Source organism: Harmonia axyridis, chromosome 2, assembly GCF_914767665.1.
Source record: "Harmonia axyridis chromosome 2, icHarAxyr1.1, whole genome shotgun sequence".
Classification (NCBI taxonomy): domain Eukaryota; kingdom Metazoa; phylum Arthropoda; class Insecta; order Coleoptera; family Coccinellidae; genus Harmonia; species Harmonia axyridis.
Genome location: NC_059502.1, coordinates 20,787,524 through 20,804,707, shown reverse-complemented (window position 1 = coordinate 20,804,707; position 17,184 = coordinate 20,787,524). Strand labels below are relative to the sequence as shown.

General features: G+C 32.4%; 2 protein-coding genes across 3 annotated transcripts; one reads left to right on the top strand and one right to left on the bottom strand.

Moving 5' to 3' along the window:
* The first annotated feature begins 1,140 nt into the window (after positions 1–1,140).
* Positions 1,141–9,249, top strand: LOC123673674 (sulfhydryl oxidase 1-like). Of its 2 annotated transcripts, none has more exons than XM_045608268.1 (2): positions 1,141–3,090; positions 5,846–6,057. In XM_045608268.1, the coding sequence occupies exons 1-2, from the start codon at positions 1,326–1,328 to the stop codon at positions 5,878–5,880; spliced, it is 1,800 nt and encodes a 599-aa protein (XP_045464224.1). In that variant the 5' UTR covers positions 1,141–1,325; the 3' UTR covers positions 5,881–6,057. The 2 variants fall into 2 exon arrangements, with proteins under 2 accessions (XP_045464224.1, XP_045464223.1); XM_045608267.1 differs by lacking the exon at positions 5,846–6,057 and adding an exon at positions 8,274–9,249 and having other exon boundaries at positions 1,143–3,090.
* Positions 6,445–16,623, bottom strand: LOC123673677 (flotillin-1). Its single transcript, XM_045608279.1, has 9 exons — positions 16,426–16,623; positions 14,238–14,313; positions 14,027–14,117; positions 13,493–13,756; positions 12,184–12,452; positions 11,581–11,749; positions 11,044–11,220; positions 8,306–8,470; positions 6,445–6,660 (listed from the first exon to the last, which is right to left on the bottom strand). Exons 1-9 carry the CDS (start codon positions 16,475–16,477, stop codon positions 6,643–6,645), a joined length of 1,281 nt encoding a protein of 426 aa, XP_045464235.1. The 5' UTR covers positions 16,478–16,623; the 3' UTR covers positions 6,445–6,642.
* Between the last annotated feature and the right edge of the window lie 561 nt (positions 16,624–17,184).

Below are 17,184 nucleotides of genomic sequence, written 5' to 3'. Positions count from 1 at the left end.
GAGTTTAGCTGATATGATCCTCCTGAAATTTTGCGTGAACATTCAAATAATTATCTTACATTTATTCAAATTGAATAGAAAAACTAGTGTGTCTACTTATACCTGTAAAATTTTCAGACAAAACAGGAGATTTTTTGAATTTATACCTACTTGATTTCGAGAGATCGCGTCTGTTTCAGATGGCGCATACAGCGTTTATATTTCTCGCGATTCTCGACTCTCGTGACCTTTGAGTATAGAATAATATTTTATATTGTATGTTCGTGACAATCTTCTATACTCTGAATAGACCGTCTGTCATTATATTCCATTCATTGCATTATAAATTCGATATGAACTGAATTATAATTTATTGTGAAAGTTTGCAGTGTCTCAAATCATTAATTCACTTTTAAACAGCGGCAAACAGATAGCGGGAATTCGAACAATTCTGAAGAGCGCCACCTTACAGAACTATTGTAAGCAGAACATCAAGGCAACAGGTGGAATACCTCATAAAGTCTGGAACCAGGGGGTTCTTATTATAGGACGTCCTATAATAAGAAAAGAACCCTGGTCTGGAACAAAATCGAATCAGTATACACACCAGGGATTCATGCATCTAAGTTGCTATGGAAATGGATATGTCCGCCCCCACTCCAAAATTTAACATACTTAGGCTAAAATAATTACAAGATTAGCAGAACTATAATCTTGCTTCACTTTGGCCTCCCCAAAAAAAAAATCCGGCCCCCCCCTTGGCTACCTCTGTGTTTGAAAGCTGGCGTCGCTACTGTTTATCATCCCAGTCTAGAAAACGGAACTGAAAGATTACCCTTACTGTGGTTATCAGAATTTGAGGACATTTTCTATTCTATTCAAATCACCATCAATACATTTTGTGAAAACCCATATTAACGAGAGAAAAATAAAATATCCCAAATGGCGGATGCGCTGAGGTCCGCATTTTCATATTTCCCCCAGGCCCGTAATATCATCTATTATAAAAATTGTAGAAGTTAGGGTCGTTAGGGATGTTCCCAAGAATTTGCGGACACACTGAACTGCAGCTTTGGTTGGTTGGTTTTGGTTGGTACCTTCCCGTAGTCGTAGTGTCATAGAATCAATAAAATTATCCTTGATCTGTCACAAAATGTTTTTAAATTATAGGTTATTCTTGCTAATTTCTTAATTCATTCTTATCAAAACAGGTCATTAAGTATATGACAACGTAGCAGCAAATAGTAGCTAGAATCAAACACTTGGCAGCAGTTCTAGCAGTATGTTACAAGTGTGTATGTATTTCCTGTGAAAGTTAAATCGAAAATTAAATATAATAAAATAATATGGCCAAACCTGTTACCGTGTCTTCCATTAGTGGAATCCTATCAATTATATTGTCACTGTATATTACAGTTTCGTTCTCAGCTTCAGTAAGAAATATTCCTGACTACCAAGGACTTTATAATGCAAGTGATGATGTGGAAGAACTTACGGAAAATATTTTTAACAGAAATGTTTACAGAAGTAATCGTGCATGGTTGGTAGAATTTTACAATACTTGGTGTGGACATTGTCGGAAATATGCACCAACATACAAAGCAGTTGCTGAATATTTCAAAGAGAGTAAAGACCTACTTGTTATTGCTGCTGTTGATTGTTCTAATGAAGTCAACGAACCTACCTGTCGATACTTTGAAATCATGGGTTATCCTTCACTGAGATATTTCCATGAAAACTATATTGAAGGTCCTCAAAACTTGGGTCTAACCGTTAAGAAAGCAGATGATGATATCTCTACTAACATCAAACTGGTTATAGATACTCTCATTGCTGAACAAGACGGAGGTCGAGCACTTATGATACCCAAACTAAATCCTTATAATTATACTGATGTATCAAAAGTATTTGATTCTGCAACACCTGAAGTGAAATTTGCAATTTTAATAATTGAGAATGACAGTTTTTTCGGAGCTCAATCAATTTTAATGTTTCATAAAGTGCCAAATATTCTGATTACATATGCCTTAAAGTCTAATATTGCATTGACTAATTCCTTGACTGTAACAGAGGACTTACCTGCAATGATAATTGTTAGTCGTGAAAATTTAGAAGTGAAGAAAAAGTTTACAAACATAGTTTCTGCAAAGGATCTAATACTTCAATTTTTGAAAGATGAGGGGATTCAAGTAGAGAAGTATATCTCGAATGATATTGATAAAAATGAAAGCATACTGATTGATAAGGATGCAAAGAAGACTGAAGAACATGACATGATTGACAAAGTGAAAAAAATGGGTGATGTAGTTTTTCAAATGGATTTGGAAACAGCACTCCGATTTTCTCTTAGACAAGAAATAGGCAGAACAAAGATTATTGAAGGTGATAAATTGAATGCTTTGAGGGCATACTTGAATGTACTGGTCAAATATTTTCCCATGGGTAAAAAGGGACATTATTTCCTTAAAGATTTAAGTTCTTTAGTAACTAACAGTGACTCTGTAAAAGGAACAGAAATATCTGCACTTATAAAAGATTCAGAAAAACAAGAAAAGTTCATTTGGTCATCACCTAAAGAATGGCTTGGATGTAAAGGAAGTCAACTTGAAACAAGAGGTTATCCTTGTGGGGTTTGGACTATGTTCCATTATTTAACTGTAAATGCAGCAGAACAAAATATTGGAAAAGCAAAAGCTGATCCTAAAGAAGTTTTAAGTGCAATGCATGGCTACATAAAGTATTTCTTTGGATGTGCAGATTGCAGTCAACATTTTCAAGCAATGGCAGCTGAGAGAAAAATTAATGAAGTATCATCGTACAGTGAATCTATTATGTGGTTATGGGCTGCTCATAATGTTGTTAACAAGAGGTTAGCTGGAGATCCAACAGAAGATCCTCTTTTCCCAAAAACACAATTTCCACGTGCTGAACAATGTCCAGAATGTAGATACACAAATGGATCATGGAATTACAATCAAGTCGAAAATTATATGAAGCATATTTATTCCAGCATCAATGTTAGGTACATAGGATCTGACATGAAGGTTATCCATTTCAATGAAGAAGCCTCTAATGTCAATTCTAATGGGATATTGGGTCCTGTTGATAGCAGTATGTTATTTATTTTATATTTTGCATCTTTTTCATTACTAATCGTCCTGGTTCGCATGTTTTTGAAACGTGGTTATAGGAAAAAGCCATATGTACATGATTTATTGGGAAAAGTATGATTTTATTATGACGTTTGAGTCGGTATTAGAGAGACATGTCCTGTTTATGGAATAATCAGATTTCAAAGATTTATTCAAAATATGATTTCACTGAACTCTAATTAACGATTTAGTATAATTGGCTCAAGGAATAAAACTGTGATATTTCAATTCATTGGTAATTGGAAAATAAGTACTATTTTTATATGCTACAATAATTCAGATATTTGTAGGTAAATTGTAATGATGAAAAAGGTGATTTTTTAACTCCATTATATTTATACTTAATAGTTTATGCAACTTTTCCAAGCTGACTTATTAACACGTAATTTCTCAACAACTCCCAAATGCATCTTCTTATTGAAGACGCACAAAAGTTACTACTATTACATCACTTAATTTCATATAATGTTTCATGGAAAATTTCCACTCACAGCAATTTACTTTCACATCATATTTCAAACTCGGTTAACTAATGCGATAGCATGGATCGTTGAAACTGGTGAATTTATGAGGTCTAAACAATATAAACAAGTTTTATAAGACACAAATCATTAGTAAAGAAGATTGGTTATTTCAGTTCAATGTGTTTTCAATAAAATCAAATTCACAATGTTGTTAATTTACAAAATAATGATTTTGTTAGACTGATGGTGGATAGCAGAATTTGTAATCGATTTCATATAATAATTAGCTGTTTTTGATGGCAAAAAAATGATACTTGGTGTTTGCTTCCAATAATCTACTTTTGGAATTATTTTAATTGAAAAAATCTTTTATTTTCAACTGTAGAAGTGAACCTGGTATAGTATATCCAAAGTCACTTGGAGGAAGCTGAATGTTTTGATTATACATGGGTTGTCCAAGTTTCTAGAAATTCCTTCGGAGCTAGTGAATTTATTGTCTTACAATACTTTCAAATAAACCCCGGTATTCAGCGGATCGAGATATCCACTTCAAAGGGACATCTATGGCCAAGCTATACTATCGGCTTATTATATACTTCTAGACTATTTATCATTTGCTATATTGCTGAAGTATGTTTTAAATTTAGTTTTTTGCTATGATGAAAATTTTGGCTATGAGATTCGACTTACTGTTAACGTCCTTAAATTCGATTCTATCCATCTTTACGGCCGTCCATCCATAAACGCGATAACTCTTGAAACTTAAAATTTTCGGGGTAGGTTCAGATATCGAATGACACGGTTGAGTTCTTTAATGAACAGAATCCGACTTTGGGTTCCGATAACTCCTTATTTTCATTCAATTTCAATAAAACTAAATGCTGCTTCAAGCTGACCTCAATTCACCTGTGCAAACCATAACATCTGTTCAATGAGTTTGAATATTATCATGAATAATGATTGTGTTTTTTTCTTACAATCATTTTTGATGAATTTATTGAATGTATAGATATTTGGTTTTCACTGTTTTGTAATACATATAGATTGAATTCTCAAATTTTTTTTCTTCAAATCAAATTGCCTAAATCCGTCTAGAAACAATATAACGATCTCTAAATATAATTTTATGAGGGAAATTTTTTTTCAATTTACTTGAAGTTTCCACGAAAATTGTGGAATAACATTTATACATTACATTAAATCTAAATTATCTTTTTTTTTATCTATTTTTCATGACCTTTGTGTGAACTAAGCTTAAAGTTACATGTAATGTAAGACATTATCAAGTAAAAAGACAAATTCATGAGTCCATACTTTCCAAAACACTAAAATAAATAAAAAATACTACTTAGTAGATAAGTGCCAAAAACATATAGATCCCATCAACGAACTTATTGTACCTGTACTGAATAGGGTCTTTATAAATGATTGTACATCATTGTAGCCTTTGAAAAGCTCAATAGTGCTTTTCTCTGATATGTACTGGAACTGCTGTGTATAATAACATAGTATAAGGTATTTCCTTATACTATGATAATAAATTAATACTTTGAGGAATAGAATATTGTACCATGTGTCATGTTGTCGAGACATGTTAATTTAATCAAAAAAAAAATCATTAATTTGTTCTTATACAATCATCAAATTGTTGACTCAATTTTTCCAAATCTATAAGAAGTAAATTAAAAATATTTCAACACCTATGAAGTGACAATCACTTATAAAAAAAATTCCCAGTGTTCACAAATCACATTAGATATTATTGCCTTTGGATTTCTTGCTTTAAATAAGTAGTTCATAAATTTCATAGTTTGGTGGTGCAAAAGAGATCTTATTCACATATGAAACTACGAATTTATCAATAAAGCACATTCCAATAATTGTTCTTGAAAAGATTAAGTTTTGCCTTAGCCATCTCATCCTAAAAAAGATCATGATCTGAAAATGCTCAGATCTTTTTTCAATTGACGCATTTGCAAACCAGAGTTAGGTCTACTTTTTCACAATCCATATGAATATTTATTGACAGCTGATTTAAGAGTAACTATCCACTAAGTATATTATATATACTTTTATTTGGCTAGATTTCCTATTTCCATGTTTCATTTTTTATAACTATTCGTTTCCATTCCTTAATATGGAAAGGGCAAATATTAATTAATATGGTCATGTGTTTTCTATTTTTATGCTGTCAATGTGTTTGCATTTTAATTCAAATTTAACTCATGTAAATAATTTTTTGTTTCCTAGAAATCTCAAATAAGGTAATTCTTAAGTGGATTTGATTCGGAAAACGACGTAAGAAGAAGTTCCAAATGTTGAATTTTACACTCCAATCGTTGTGATTTATTTATATTGTGACTGTTAAAATACAGATAATTATTTACATTATTTTTGATTGACTGTTGAATATTTGTTATATTCTTCTTAAATTTTATATTTTAATATACTAATTCACCCTACTTGCATTTTTGTTCTTCCTTTTCATACATCTTTCAGGTATTCATGTTTCATTCATGTGGTTCATTTATGGAAATCATTAATTGAAAAATACTAATAGGGCATGTAAAATGTTTGTGATTAATTCTTCAATGTATTGGGTCATATTTTACCAGCAAAACACTCCTTAATTGTACGCAATATCTTTATATTTCAATAGAGAATATTTTTCCTACAATAAGTTTGGTGGATTATTATTGGACACAACAATCTGTTTGCTATGATTTACTTGGAAGCTTAAAAATCTATACATAAAGCAATCTAGAAGAAAAGTTTTACTCCTAATAGTAATCAAGCCAAGGGATGTAAAGAAAAACTTCTTTTCACTTGATGGAGAAAAATTATCCAAATATAGTTTAATCTTATATAATAATAAAATACACAACATTAAAACACATTATATCACACTTTAAAGCTAATGTTGAGAAAAATAGAGGTTCATATCAATATATATATATCTCATCTAGATCTTTGAAATTGGAATGGCACACTCTCATAATGGTTCCATATAAAACTTAAATGCAAGAACATGTGCTGGTATTTATCTCCTATGCGGCCCGAACAGACTGAAAAAGAAACATTCTCGATTACTATTTTGATTATAAATAACTATAGATTCTGTCGAGAAAGTACCCAAAATCAGTATTTTATTTGAAAAGCCCCCGCTTATATTTCTCATTGCTATTTTTGTAGAATCCTCTATTTTCACGCAAAGTTTGAGTGTCGTAAGTCAATTTTGTTTGCAGTTTTCCATTTCTGTCTTAAATTTAGCAACACATAGAGATATTAGCCTGACAAAGCGCTGAAAATGTTGAATAATTTCTTGAAGAAGTCAGATGTGTGAAAAAACTGAGATTTTGTACCATGGTAACATACTAATGGGTGTTGAGCTCAGTAAATACCATGTTGTCAATATAAAGGGTTCTTTTGGCATTAAGTAATATTTAGTTTCTGGAGATGACAATATCGTTGTCTAAAAAGGCCTTAAATATAAGTCAACCTCAGCATATTACATAGTTCACTGTTGAATTAAAAAAATATCATATTCAAATGGGGAATCAGAAATCTTTAAACGAAATATTGAAAAAAATTTAAGTCTTTCCGCTTCAGACATATTCAAGGAAACACTTGAAAACGTATTATATGATATCTATAAGGAAAAACTATAATTGTCCATTACACTTAATTATATGAATACACAATATCGCGAAGTGATAAGGATTTTTCCACTTAAATGACATAACTTACAATTTCACATCATTATTTAGCCTGGTGATAGTTTTTCTGATAGCTTTTTTATCAAGCGTATATTTAACCAGGGTTATTCCTAATTTTTTTTTTTCATTTACACAATAATTTTTGAAGGGGACGTTTGAAATTTTTCAGAGTTGGTTCAGAATCAGTATATCACGGACCACGGCTAACTTATCAATAGGCAAAAAACGTTCAATGGTTCCGGAGTTAAACCCATTTGAAATTTTGTCTTCTTATTGATAAAAAAAATTATCCATCTCTTCAAACTGAAATTTAAAAATTAGTTACAGAAAAGAAAAACGGATGTTTATGTCAAATGGTGTGAAATCAGTAGGTTCAAAAGAAGTCAGAACAAAGATCGAAAAAAATACCAATATCCGAGTAGAAGAAATTTTTGTGGGGTGTCAAGTTTCTGACAAAAACACGCAGAATTTATTTCTTAAAAAAAAGATCGATATAATCCAAAAGAGAAAAATTTGTATGCTGAATGTTCTTTCATGATTTGGTATCGATACATTATAATTGCATATATTGATAGGCTAAAAATCGAATCCTCCATGTACATATTTATTCTTTGTTTTATCGCGCTTAAGAATCTTAATATAATCAAAATGAATCAGAGGAACCACTTAGTGAAACCATCAATTTGAATTAAAAAATCAGAAAATGTCTATATGTTTTCTGACTTTGGTGTACTGTTTAACCATTTTTCTGTAGTGTGAACAATTAATAATGCTCTTCTTTTAGTAGGACACGAAAAATCTACACTAATTGCTGATCTGCTGGAAGCTTATAATATAGAGATCTAGGAGCCTGGATATGAAATTAATTAAAACACTTCCGATTTTATGAATTCATCTGCACTCATTGAACCACGCTCATCCCTATCAATATGGAAAAAAATTATAATTTCTAATTTTTGCAGATTGTAAATGGTTGATAATGCTCTCATTTTACCTTGGCTATGTCCACGCCAGTCATTGATTTCACCAGCATAGGCATTCTGGTCACAATATCCAGTACCTCTCCGGTCAGTTTAGCTGCCCCTACATCACCTGATCCAGTAGACACCATGGTTATTTTCTTAGCTTGGGACAATGGGGCCGCAACCTCGGCAGCAACCTAATAAAATACATATTTATATTAATTATTATTAATACGATATTCTATATTTTTACAGAAATTCTCAAAAGCTAGTAGAAAGACAAAGGAGCTTTAAGAAATTTAAACAGAAGACTTAGGTGAATATTTTCATAGACAGACAAAGAAAAAAATTGTAAACAAAAAATTTAAACGAGCCAGACACTTCGAGAAGAAAAATGTTGATAGTGAAGGAGTTGAAACATCTTGCCTGAAACCTCAAATATTAAAATAAAAATTGGATTACCACCTCTGAGAGAAAAGAGGTATTTAAAAATAAATGCCGCATTTTTACGTGTTGTTTGGTTTTGTCTGGTAACTTTGCAAAAAAAATCAAGAAAGAAAAATAACCGTTTTCTGAAGATCTTTCCTGGATTATTGTGATTTTAATGTAGAATTATTTAAAAAAATTGTAAAAAAAATATGTAATTATTCTATTTACTTGCGAATTCGCATTGTGATATCTTCTGTATGAAGGAATATTATGTGAAAAAATAATGACAATAACATTGACTTCTTTCACCTTTTAAAATTACCATGAATATATACACATACAGTTTTAGTTAATTTCAAGGAAGAAATATTCTAGTATAACTAAAAAACAAAATGCTTGTGTATACTAGCAGAAAATGGTAGGAATCATTACATTTGCAGTTATTGTAGTTAGTTTATGATGAAGGTAATAATATCCTAAGGTAACTAAGGTTTTATATTATTTTCTAATAAAACGGTATGGGAACTAATAAAGATATTTTGATTCATATTGATGATTCATTTTTTTCTTTACTCTATTCCCTATGAGTTGAAGTTGGAATTACAGGGTTAGGACCACTGAAAACAATTTGTCTACACTAAACCAATGTTTTGTCCTGTATAATGACTTCATCAAGGCAAGTTCATTTGGTCGAATAATTCTTTGATTACAGAAAATATTGGAAATTAACAGTAACACTTGGTTTGTTGAAAAAAATCTAAGAAAGAATAACATGCATGGCCCATTATAGAATTACAATAATTTAACAAAGTGTGACTGTTAATTACCAATATCCTCTGTACCCAAACAAATCGCCTTTATTCGACTAAATGAACTTGCCTTGAAAAAATCTAAATTGTATAGAGAAGAAACGTTGGCTTAGTCCATATTGGTTGCAATGATTATAACCCTTTGAAGCACCGAATCCCCTATAAGTATATGTAAAATTTCCGAGATTCAAAACCTGTATAAATATTTGAAGGAGCATGAAGCTCATTATCACTTTTCTTCCAATTAATAAAAAAATTGGGAACCAAAAATAATATATCCAACATAGTTTAATAGTATATTATTCAACAAGCGGTAATGTAGGTCATAACTCACGCAGATGAAGTTTGCAGCACGAGCCGCAGGCGAGTGCTGTAATTCATCAAGTGAGTTATGACCATTACCGCAAGTTGAATACTAAACTTTATCTACGACTATATCAATAAATACTAAGAAAAAAATACAGACTTAGAATATAGACAGAAGGAACGGGAAATAAATATATGTGCTCGATCCCGACTACAAGAGAGATGGAAACTTAGTGTCACCAATCACAATCGAACTAGCTTCGGCTAGCTCGAATCCAGTACAGAGTACAGACATAGAACTATATTGAAAACCCTTAATAGTTGCTTATAAAAATGCATTAAAATATACCAAAAAACATTCCCTGTAAACGACGAATTAATGACCTTACTGCTACAAACTCCTTTATATTTTTTCGGGCAAGTAATTCTGTATGGTAACATTAGCTCTTTGTCTTTTGGAAATGTATACCTATACAATATTTCATCTTCACTATCTGAATTAATCGTTTTCAGCAAAACATTCACAATAAGTAGATATCAACTTAATTTGAAAACGTCAAAATTATTAAAGTGACATTCTCTCGGACATTCCTCCCCTCAATAACAATAATGGAATGTTCCCTTTCGACCAATAGAATAGAAGCAGAGAAGTATAGAAGCACAGATCCATATTTTCCGATTTATTATAGTGAGTTATTATAACTCACGATGTTTGTTGATAGATACTATTAATTGCTCAAAAGCAGTTGAATAATGAATATATAATTCAATAGGAGTAGATAAAGACAGTTATTCGCTACTGAAGAGCAGGTTTGAGAGATTTGTTTCTCAAACATAATCAATGAATAGTGAAGTGTTTTAAGTTATAGAAGTAGAATGAACTGAAGCCTACTAAAACTTACACAAGTATCAATAGCTAGTTAAATGTTCAAGTTCCCAACTTCAAATGAAATTTCACGACTCTCAACTTAAAAATATGTAAGAAGTTACAAATATTACTGATATTGAAAGTGTTACAATCAGAACATGCTACAGTTAACATGTCAACGTTGTATCTTTCAAATTCTCTTATGGTACAAATTTTATCTCCTAGTTTTTTGTGAAGAAATCAGTGTATGAGGGTCTAGTGTGGTTATTTTTATGCAAGATGAACATATTGACGAAAAAACTTGTTGAAAAAATTAACACTTCTAATGGCACTGAGTGTATCAAATATTTTAACTCACCTTGGGCAGAACATCCAAGAACATATCGATCATTGCTGCTTCCTTGTATTCTTTCCATGCTTCAGCTTTTTTAGCCATTTGCTCTGCTTCAGCCTGCGCCTTAGCCTCGATTGCGTAAGCTTCAGCTTCTCCTCTTAATCGTACAGCTTCTGCCTCGGCTTCAGCTTCCAACAATACCTAAAACATAAGATTGCGATTGATTTAAAAATTAAAATTTTTATTCATGATGAGGAGGAGTAGAAGTGAAAGTTACTTTGAAGTTACTGCGCTAATAGTAAGACACAATGCCCCCTCTCATGAAAAGTAATGCGTGTTTTCTGTTGAAAAGTATCTGCCAGTCCAAATTGGTTTTTGTCATGAAGTGGCAATAATCCAAAAGTGCTGAGTTGATGGAAATTATTAATGACCAAAATATTTAATCAAGGGTAGATTATGAAACGCCGCCAATATCATTTAGTAGATACCAAATATAAGAAGAAATTTCATAACTTTACAAATAAGCCATCCTCAATAATGAAAATTAAAAGAAAATTATACCTTCTTATGATTTGCTTCTGCTATTTTTTCAAGTCTGAATTTCTCAGCTTCAGCTGGCCTTCTGATTGTTGCTTCTAGCTCCCTTTCTCTTCTGGCAATTTCTTGCTCTTGGACATTGATTTGTTGTGTTCTCTCTACTACCTGAATTTGCATCTGCTCTTCTTTGATTCTAGAATGAATACATTAATTACAATTCAGAGGATGGAGGAGTGAATTAAAAGTGAGGAATATATAAAAATCTGGTGTTGATCAATGAAATAAAAAATATCTATCCTAAATTCAAAATAAACCAGTCGTAAAACACATATTCAGAAATCACCCTCAGTACTCGTAGCGAATGTCTTCTATTGATTGAAAACAGTTGCCATGAAGTGAAACTTGAAATTTTGGAAATATTTGAGAATAAAACTAATATCAGTTCCCCATATATATTATGACAAGCGATTTTGACTTAATTTTGTGAAAATCACTCGACAGTAGCGTTATCTACTTTGAGAACGTTATTCTTGAAACTGTCTTTGTCCTACCAGGTCATTTTTAAATGATAGTACAAGCTCAATAGACCACATTTTATATAATATATTTTGAGATTATGATAATTACCTTTGTTTAGTTTTTGCAGCTTGTAACTCATAGGCCATCTCAGCCTCGGCATTCTTGGTCTGAACTTCAACGTCGTAAGCAGCTTTTTTCAATTCGAAATCTCTCCTAGCTTTTGCGATTTCGGTATCGTTCAAAAGAACTGAGGCCATCCTTTGTTCTTCGGCAATTGCTTCCTTGATAGTTGCGTCAGCTCTAGCCTCTGCTTCACCTATTCTGGCGTCCCTCTTGACTTCAGCTGTTCTGGCCATTCCCAAGCTTTTCAGGTATCCCTGTCATTGATAAGCACATTTGAGCATTTTTGTCTATTGAAGGTGAAGTTAAAATAATATAAGAAGCTTGGACTATGCAAAACTCAACACTCCATTTCACGTGTTAACAAACAAAAGCGTGCAGTTTTCAACTGATCTGGATCTATGTAGTTAAATTAGTTTGAACTCATAAATAACATGGTGAAATTTTCGCATTGCTGGTTAGTTGTAACATCTATCTTTAATGAATGGAGGGGCTGTCACCTAAAATTGTTAATCAAAATTTTATGGAAATTAGTCAAGTATTTTTATAGAATATATCAAATGCGAGATTCAAAGAAATATGGAGTTCTTTAGCAAAGCATAGTAATATTGATTGGGTTGTGGAGTAGACATTTTGAAATTTGAATTTTATTCTGTGTATGTGGAGCAATTTTTGAGAAAAAATAATAACTGAGAAACGATTATTCAAAATACGACAGGTTCCCGTGGGTTCAAGAATCTGATTGGATGTGTTATTATATTGTTTAAAACTTCATTTTAACCATAAGCTACCTATCCATCTGCCATGACAGAGAAATGTATCGATTAAGAAATAGATGAGAAAGATGGCATAACCAAGAGTTAGAAACTCTGGGAACCGCCTGCCTACACCATGACAATGAAAGCTATCGAAACCAAGTTGTATGTAATTGGTTAAACTATGAACAAACTGCTCGACTGACAGTTCAACTTTTTGTGAATGAGTGATAAATATGATATTGGTATTAAGGATTCACAAACGCATCTTCACTCTAAGATTTATTTTTCAAAGGTCTAAGAAAAGAAATACTAAATCTTAACCCTTAAACCAAAGAGATCCAGAATGGTTGAAATTGAAGCGATAAAAAAGAAAAACAGTCAACATACCTTGGCACCCTTTGTAGCAAATTAAACAGAAAAATGGTAGAAACATTGAGTTACATTGAAATTAATCATCATGTGATTCGATGAAAATGAATAATATTCTTCATGGAACCTCATTTAATTTTTAGGCTAGATTACCAATTGACTTTACTCACCTCCTCGTCTCTTATATCTTTCAAGGTATAGGAAACAACTGTTATTCCCATATTGACAAGATCAGATGAAGCTACCTCGAACACTTGTTTACTGAACTTCTTGCGATCTTTATAAATCTCTTCTACTGTCATAGAGCCCATGATGGCTCTTTGGTGTCCTTCTAGGGTGACAAGGGCGATGTGCTGGATTTCCGATTCGGGCTTTCCAAGGAACTGCTCGCATGCAGCAAGAAGCATTTCCTCATTTTGGCCTTGTATTTTCACCTAAAAATAATTAAATGAATATATTTTCTTTATCTAACGTATCTCAAAATGCGCAAAACTATGCAGTAGCATACATCCTAATCTCACTAAAACATAAATTTTTTGATAAAGAGAGCTTTATTCATTTAAATGCTAATACTGCATATAAGTGTTACTAAATCATATTTCGACCAGTACAGATGGGTAAACATTACTCAAAAGCAGGATTCTGATTATCAAAATTAGGATTCTAATCTTTGTATATCAAAAGATCCTTTGGAATTTATTTACCTGTGCTATCCCTGTGACAGAAATTGGTACTCCTTGGCTTGTGTAAACCGTAGGGCTATCCACTATTAACGTCATAGTGTTCAAAGAAATCCTAGAAAAGAGGAGTTCTTGAAATAAGGAAATAGCAAATAAAAGTGCAAAGTGTGCTGCCAAATATTGTTTTAGTTGTAGATTCTCATTAATAATATGATTCTTATAAAAAAACAATTACCTTTGAATTTGTTGAACAGCTGGCCAAATAAATGCTCTTCCTCCCGGTACCAGTAAAGGTTTGGCATAGCAGCATCCTTTGAAATAAAGAGAAATAGTTAACATAAATCATAATTTCAATATTGAAATGAAAATATTGGATTTAATGAAACAGATGTTATGATTTCTTTGCCCTGTTGGCGAATGTTCATTTTTTCACGCATTATCTATCTCAAACAGCTACCCGTATTCTGACCCTGTCTATTGCTGTTCGGAATTCAGACCTCGAAACTGTTTCTTTATTTGAAAGCTTTTTTCAGCGCTCTTTCTCTGGATAGATCGTTCAATCATTTCATTGCGATGCCTGTAATATTCGAATTTTGAGCTGGGATTGGTCTCAAACTAATGGTTGGACTCACCAATGACGAATTTGTAGACAAATTAATTCTGACCGTCCGTCTGGTCGAAAGCACGATTGCCCTCGAAGGAAAAAACATAATTTGAAATTTTCAGGGTAGCTTTGGATCTTGAATGCAGCGGTTAAGTTCGTTAAAAGGCAAAATCCGACAAGGGGTTTCGTTAATGTCATTTCGAAATTTGGTTTTTTGATGATTTGAAAACTCTTAATCGATCGTGATGAAATTTTGCATTTGGATGTGATATAACAAATTTACTTTTTATGCAGTATTTCATGTTGATGACTTAACCAGAATTATAGAAAATTCAAGAAGAATATTGGAAAAAAATACTCGTTTTCCGTGACCACAAAACCGATGGAGTTGAACAATTTCAAGCTTTGTGCAAAAGAAGAATATTGGAAAAGGAATATACCCAATATTTTTATGACTACCGTACATAGGAGTAACGAGGGAGGGGTTATTGGGAACATAACCCCCTCCCATTGATTAGAGGAAATAAAAAAAATTGAAAGTAACAAATTAAAAAAAAATTCAAAGATTTTGCAATTTCAAAGGCGGGGTAACCCCCCTGCCCCTAAGTCACCTCTAGTTACGCCACTGACTACTGATGCCGTCGACAGGATCTTTTGCGTGTTTATATAGAATAACCATTTCAAGCTTCGTACAAAATTTTGTTCATTTAGAAGTGAAGTAACAATTTCAAGCCTCATCCAAAACCATCCAAATGTTGATCGCATCACCAGAAAAAACCTAATATGTATTTCTGCGACACAATTGATTGGTTGATTGAGTAGTAGTCTGACTAAATAAAACTTTTCTCAACCATTGGATGTATTTTTCATTCGATAGCACCTAATTTCTTTTAATCGAAATTGTTTACAAAAAAAATCATCTCATTTCAAGATAAGATAATAATTAATTACATAAAAATAGTGAATATAAGCCCCATATTATATCATTCTCAAATATTGAACGGCCTTGGAAATGTTTTTGAGGCTTACCCAATGAGAGCATAAATGGTTAATCGTTCCAGAATTTCGCATGCCATAAGTACAGAATTATTTCATTAAGAGTTCACGCCAATTGACATCTAATTACTACTTAAATTCAATATCCTTGAGTATTTATTGCCTTAAGATCGAACAATATCGAATTATTCAACGTGGAGCGCATTCACCATATTTTCGTCTAAGAAAATGTTATTTGGTAATCCAACAAAATATCTGGATACACTTGGTAAAAAGTATAATAGAGTTTTAAAATGCTGTCTTGCCTGTCTCATATTGAAAGTTACGAATATGCACTAGGATAAACAAGCTTCCACGAAATTCGTGTACCTAATTATGTCAGGAATTGATTAATTATTGAAAGCATTTCAAGTAAACATTCAAAGTATAAAATAAATGACTGGTAATACAGATGTAATAAAAAATTCGATTGATATAACAAATTAAGTACTCAACTTCAAAAACAAGTTACTTTAAACACTATGAAAATTAAATTCGTTATAATTTTAGTCTATTCATTGAAGTTCTTTCAATGTAATAATTCTGCCTACTTCCTAGCGAATTTATTTGGAAGTTTGGTTATTGAAGCACCTCCACCAAATTGCAGTTCGTTTATTGAAAAATTATATATTTCAACGGCTATTGATTGCATGAAATATACTTTGATCTTTCAGTATTGTTTTATTAACGATTTTAGGTGAAATATATCATCTAGCAATATTTGATTTCAACTCAGACTCCTCAAAACGCTTATTATGGAAAATCAACTAACAACAAAACTAACCTGAAATAACAAGAGCCTCATTTGGACCGCAGGTTACAAAACCCCAGGTCATTCTCGATTTGTTTTATTCAAATTTAACAATTAACAGGGAAAACCACTAACACGAGTTCATGTTCCACGAACTACCTTGTCGAAAATTTCAATCTAAACAGAAATATTACGTCATATGCGCATTAATCGTATGAAATGTCAAGGAAATTACTTCCAAAGACACGCCAAAATTATACAGAACACGCCCCTATTGACTTGCGCGGCCAACTGGGTAGTGTGTACGAAGTATTTGTGGTTATCGCACTCTTTGCTTAGCAGGAGTAAAATGAGTTTGAATCAGCAATTTTAGTGAGGAAGTACAAAACGGCGGAAAATTTGCACGATGCTTGAAATAATATTCATATAGATACAGGCGCGGATCCAGGCCCCACTTTTGGGGGGGGAACTTTTAGATACTCAAAATGTGGATCCCAGACACTTCCGCCATTTTGGGAAGTCATTTTTTTTGCCGTTCATTGAAATGGATATTAAAAATGTATTGAAGGTGAAATTCTTGATGATCTTGTAATTATTCGAGCCTTAGTATGTCAAATTCTAGGAGGGCCGGCAAAATTTAAGAGGTGCCCTGGCCATTTGGGGGGGGGGAACGTTCCCCCAGTTACACAACCCCGACTTGAGACAATCGATTTTCACAAGCCTCTGTTGAAGCGAATTTTTCACCAGCAAAATTGTTCACCATGGACAGGAACAGTTGGTAATCACTTGGTG

What these genes read in the sequence shown, in the direction of transcription:
- LOC123673674 (XM_045608267.1), top strand. Translation starts at nt 1,326, where the DNA reads ATGGCCAAACCTGTTACCGTGTCTTCCATTAGTGGAATCCTATCAATT. An exon ending in ATTGGGTCCTGTTGATAGCA is followed by an intron (nt 3,091 to 8,273) that starts GTATGTTATTTA and finishes TAATTTTTGCAG; the next exon opens with ATTGTAAATGGTTGATAATG.
- LOC123673677 (XM_045608279.1), bottom strand. Translation starts at nt 16,477, where the DNA reads ATGACCTGGGGTTTTGTAACCTGCGGTCCAAATGAGGCTCTTGTTATT. An exon ending in GCTGCAAAAACTAAACAAAG is followed by an intron (nt 11,750 to 12,183) that starts GTAATTATCATA and finishes TATTCATTCTAG; the next exon opens with AATCAAAGAAGAGCAGATGC. An exon ending in TCTTGGATGTTCTGCCCAAG is followed by an intron (nt 8,471 to 11,043) that starts GTGAGTTAAAAT and finishes GTATTTTATTAG; the next exon opens with GTTGCTGCCGAGGTTGCGGC.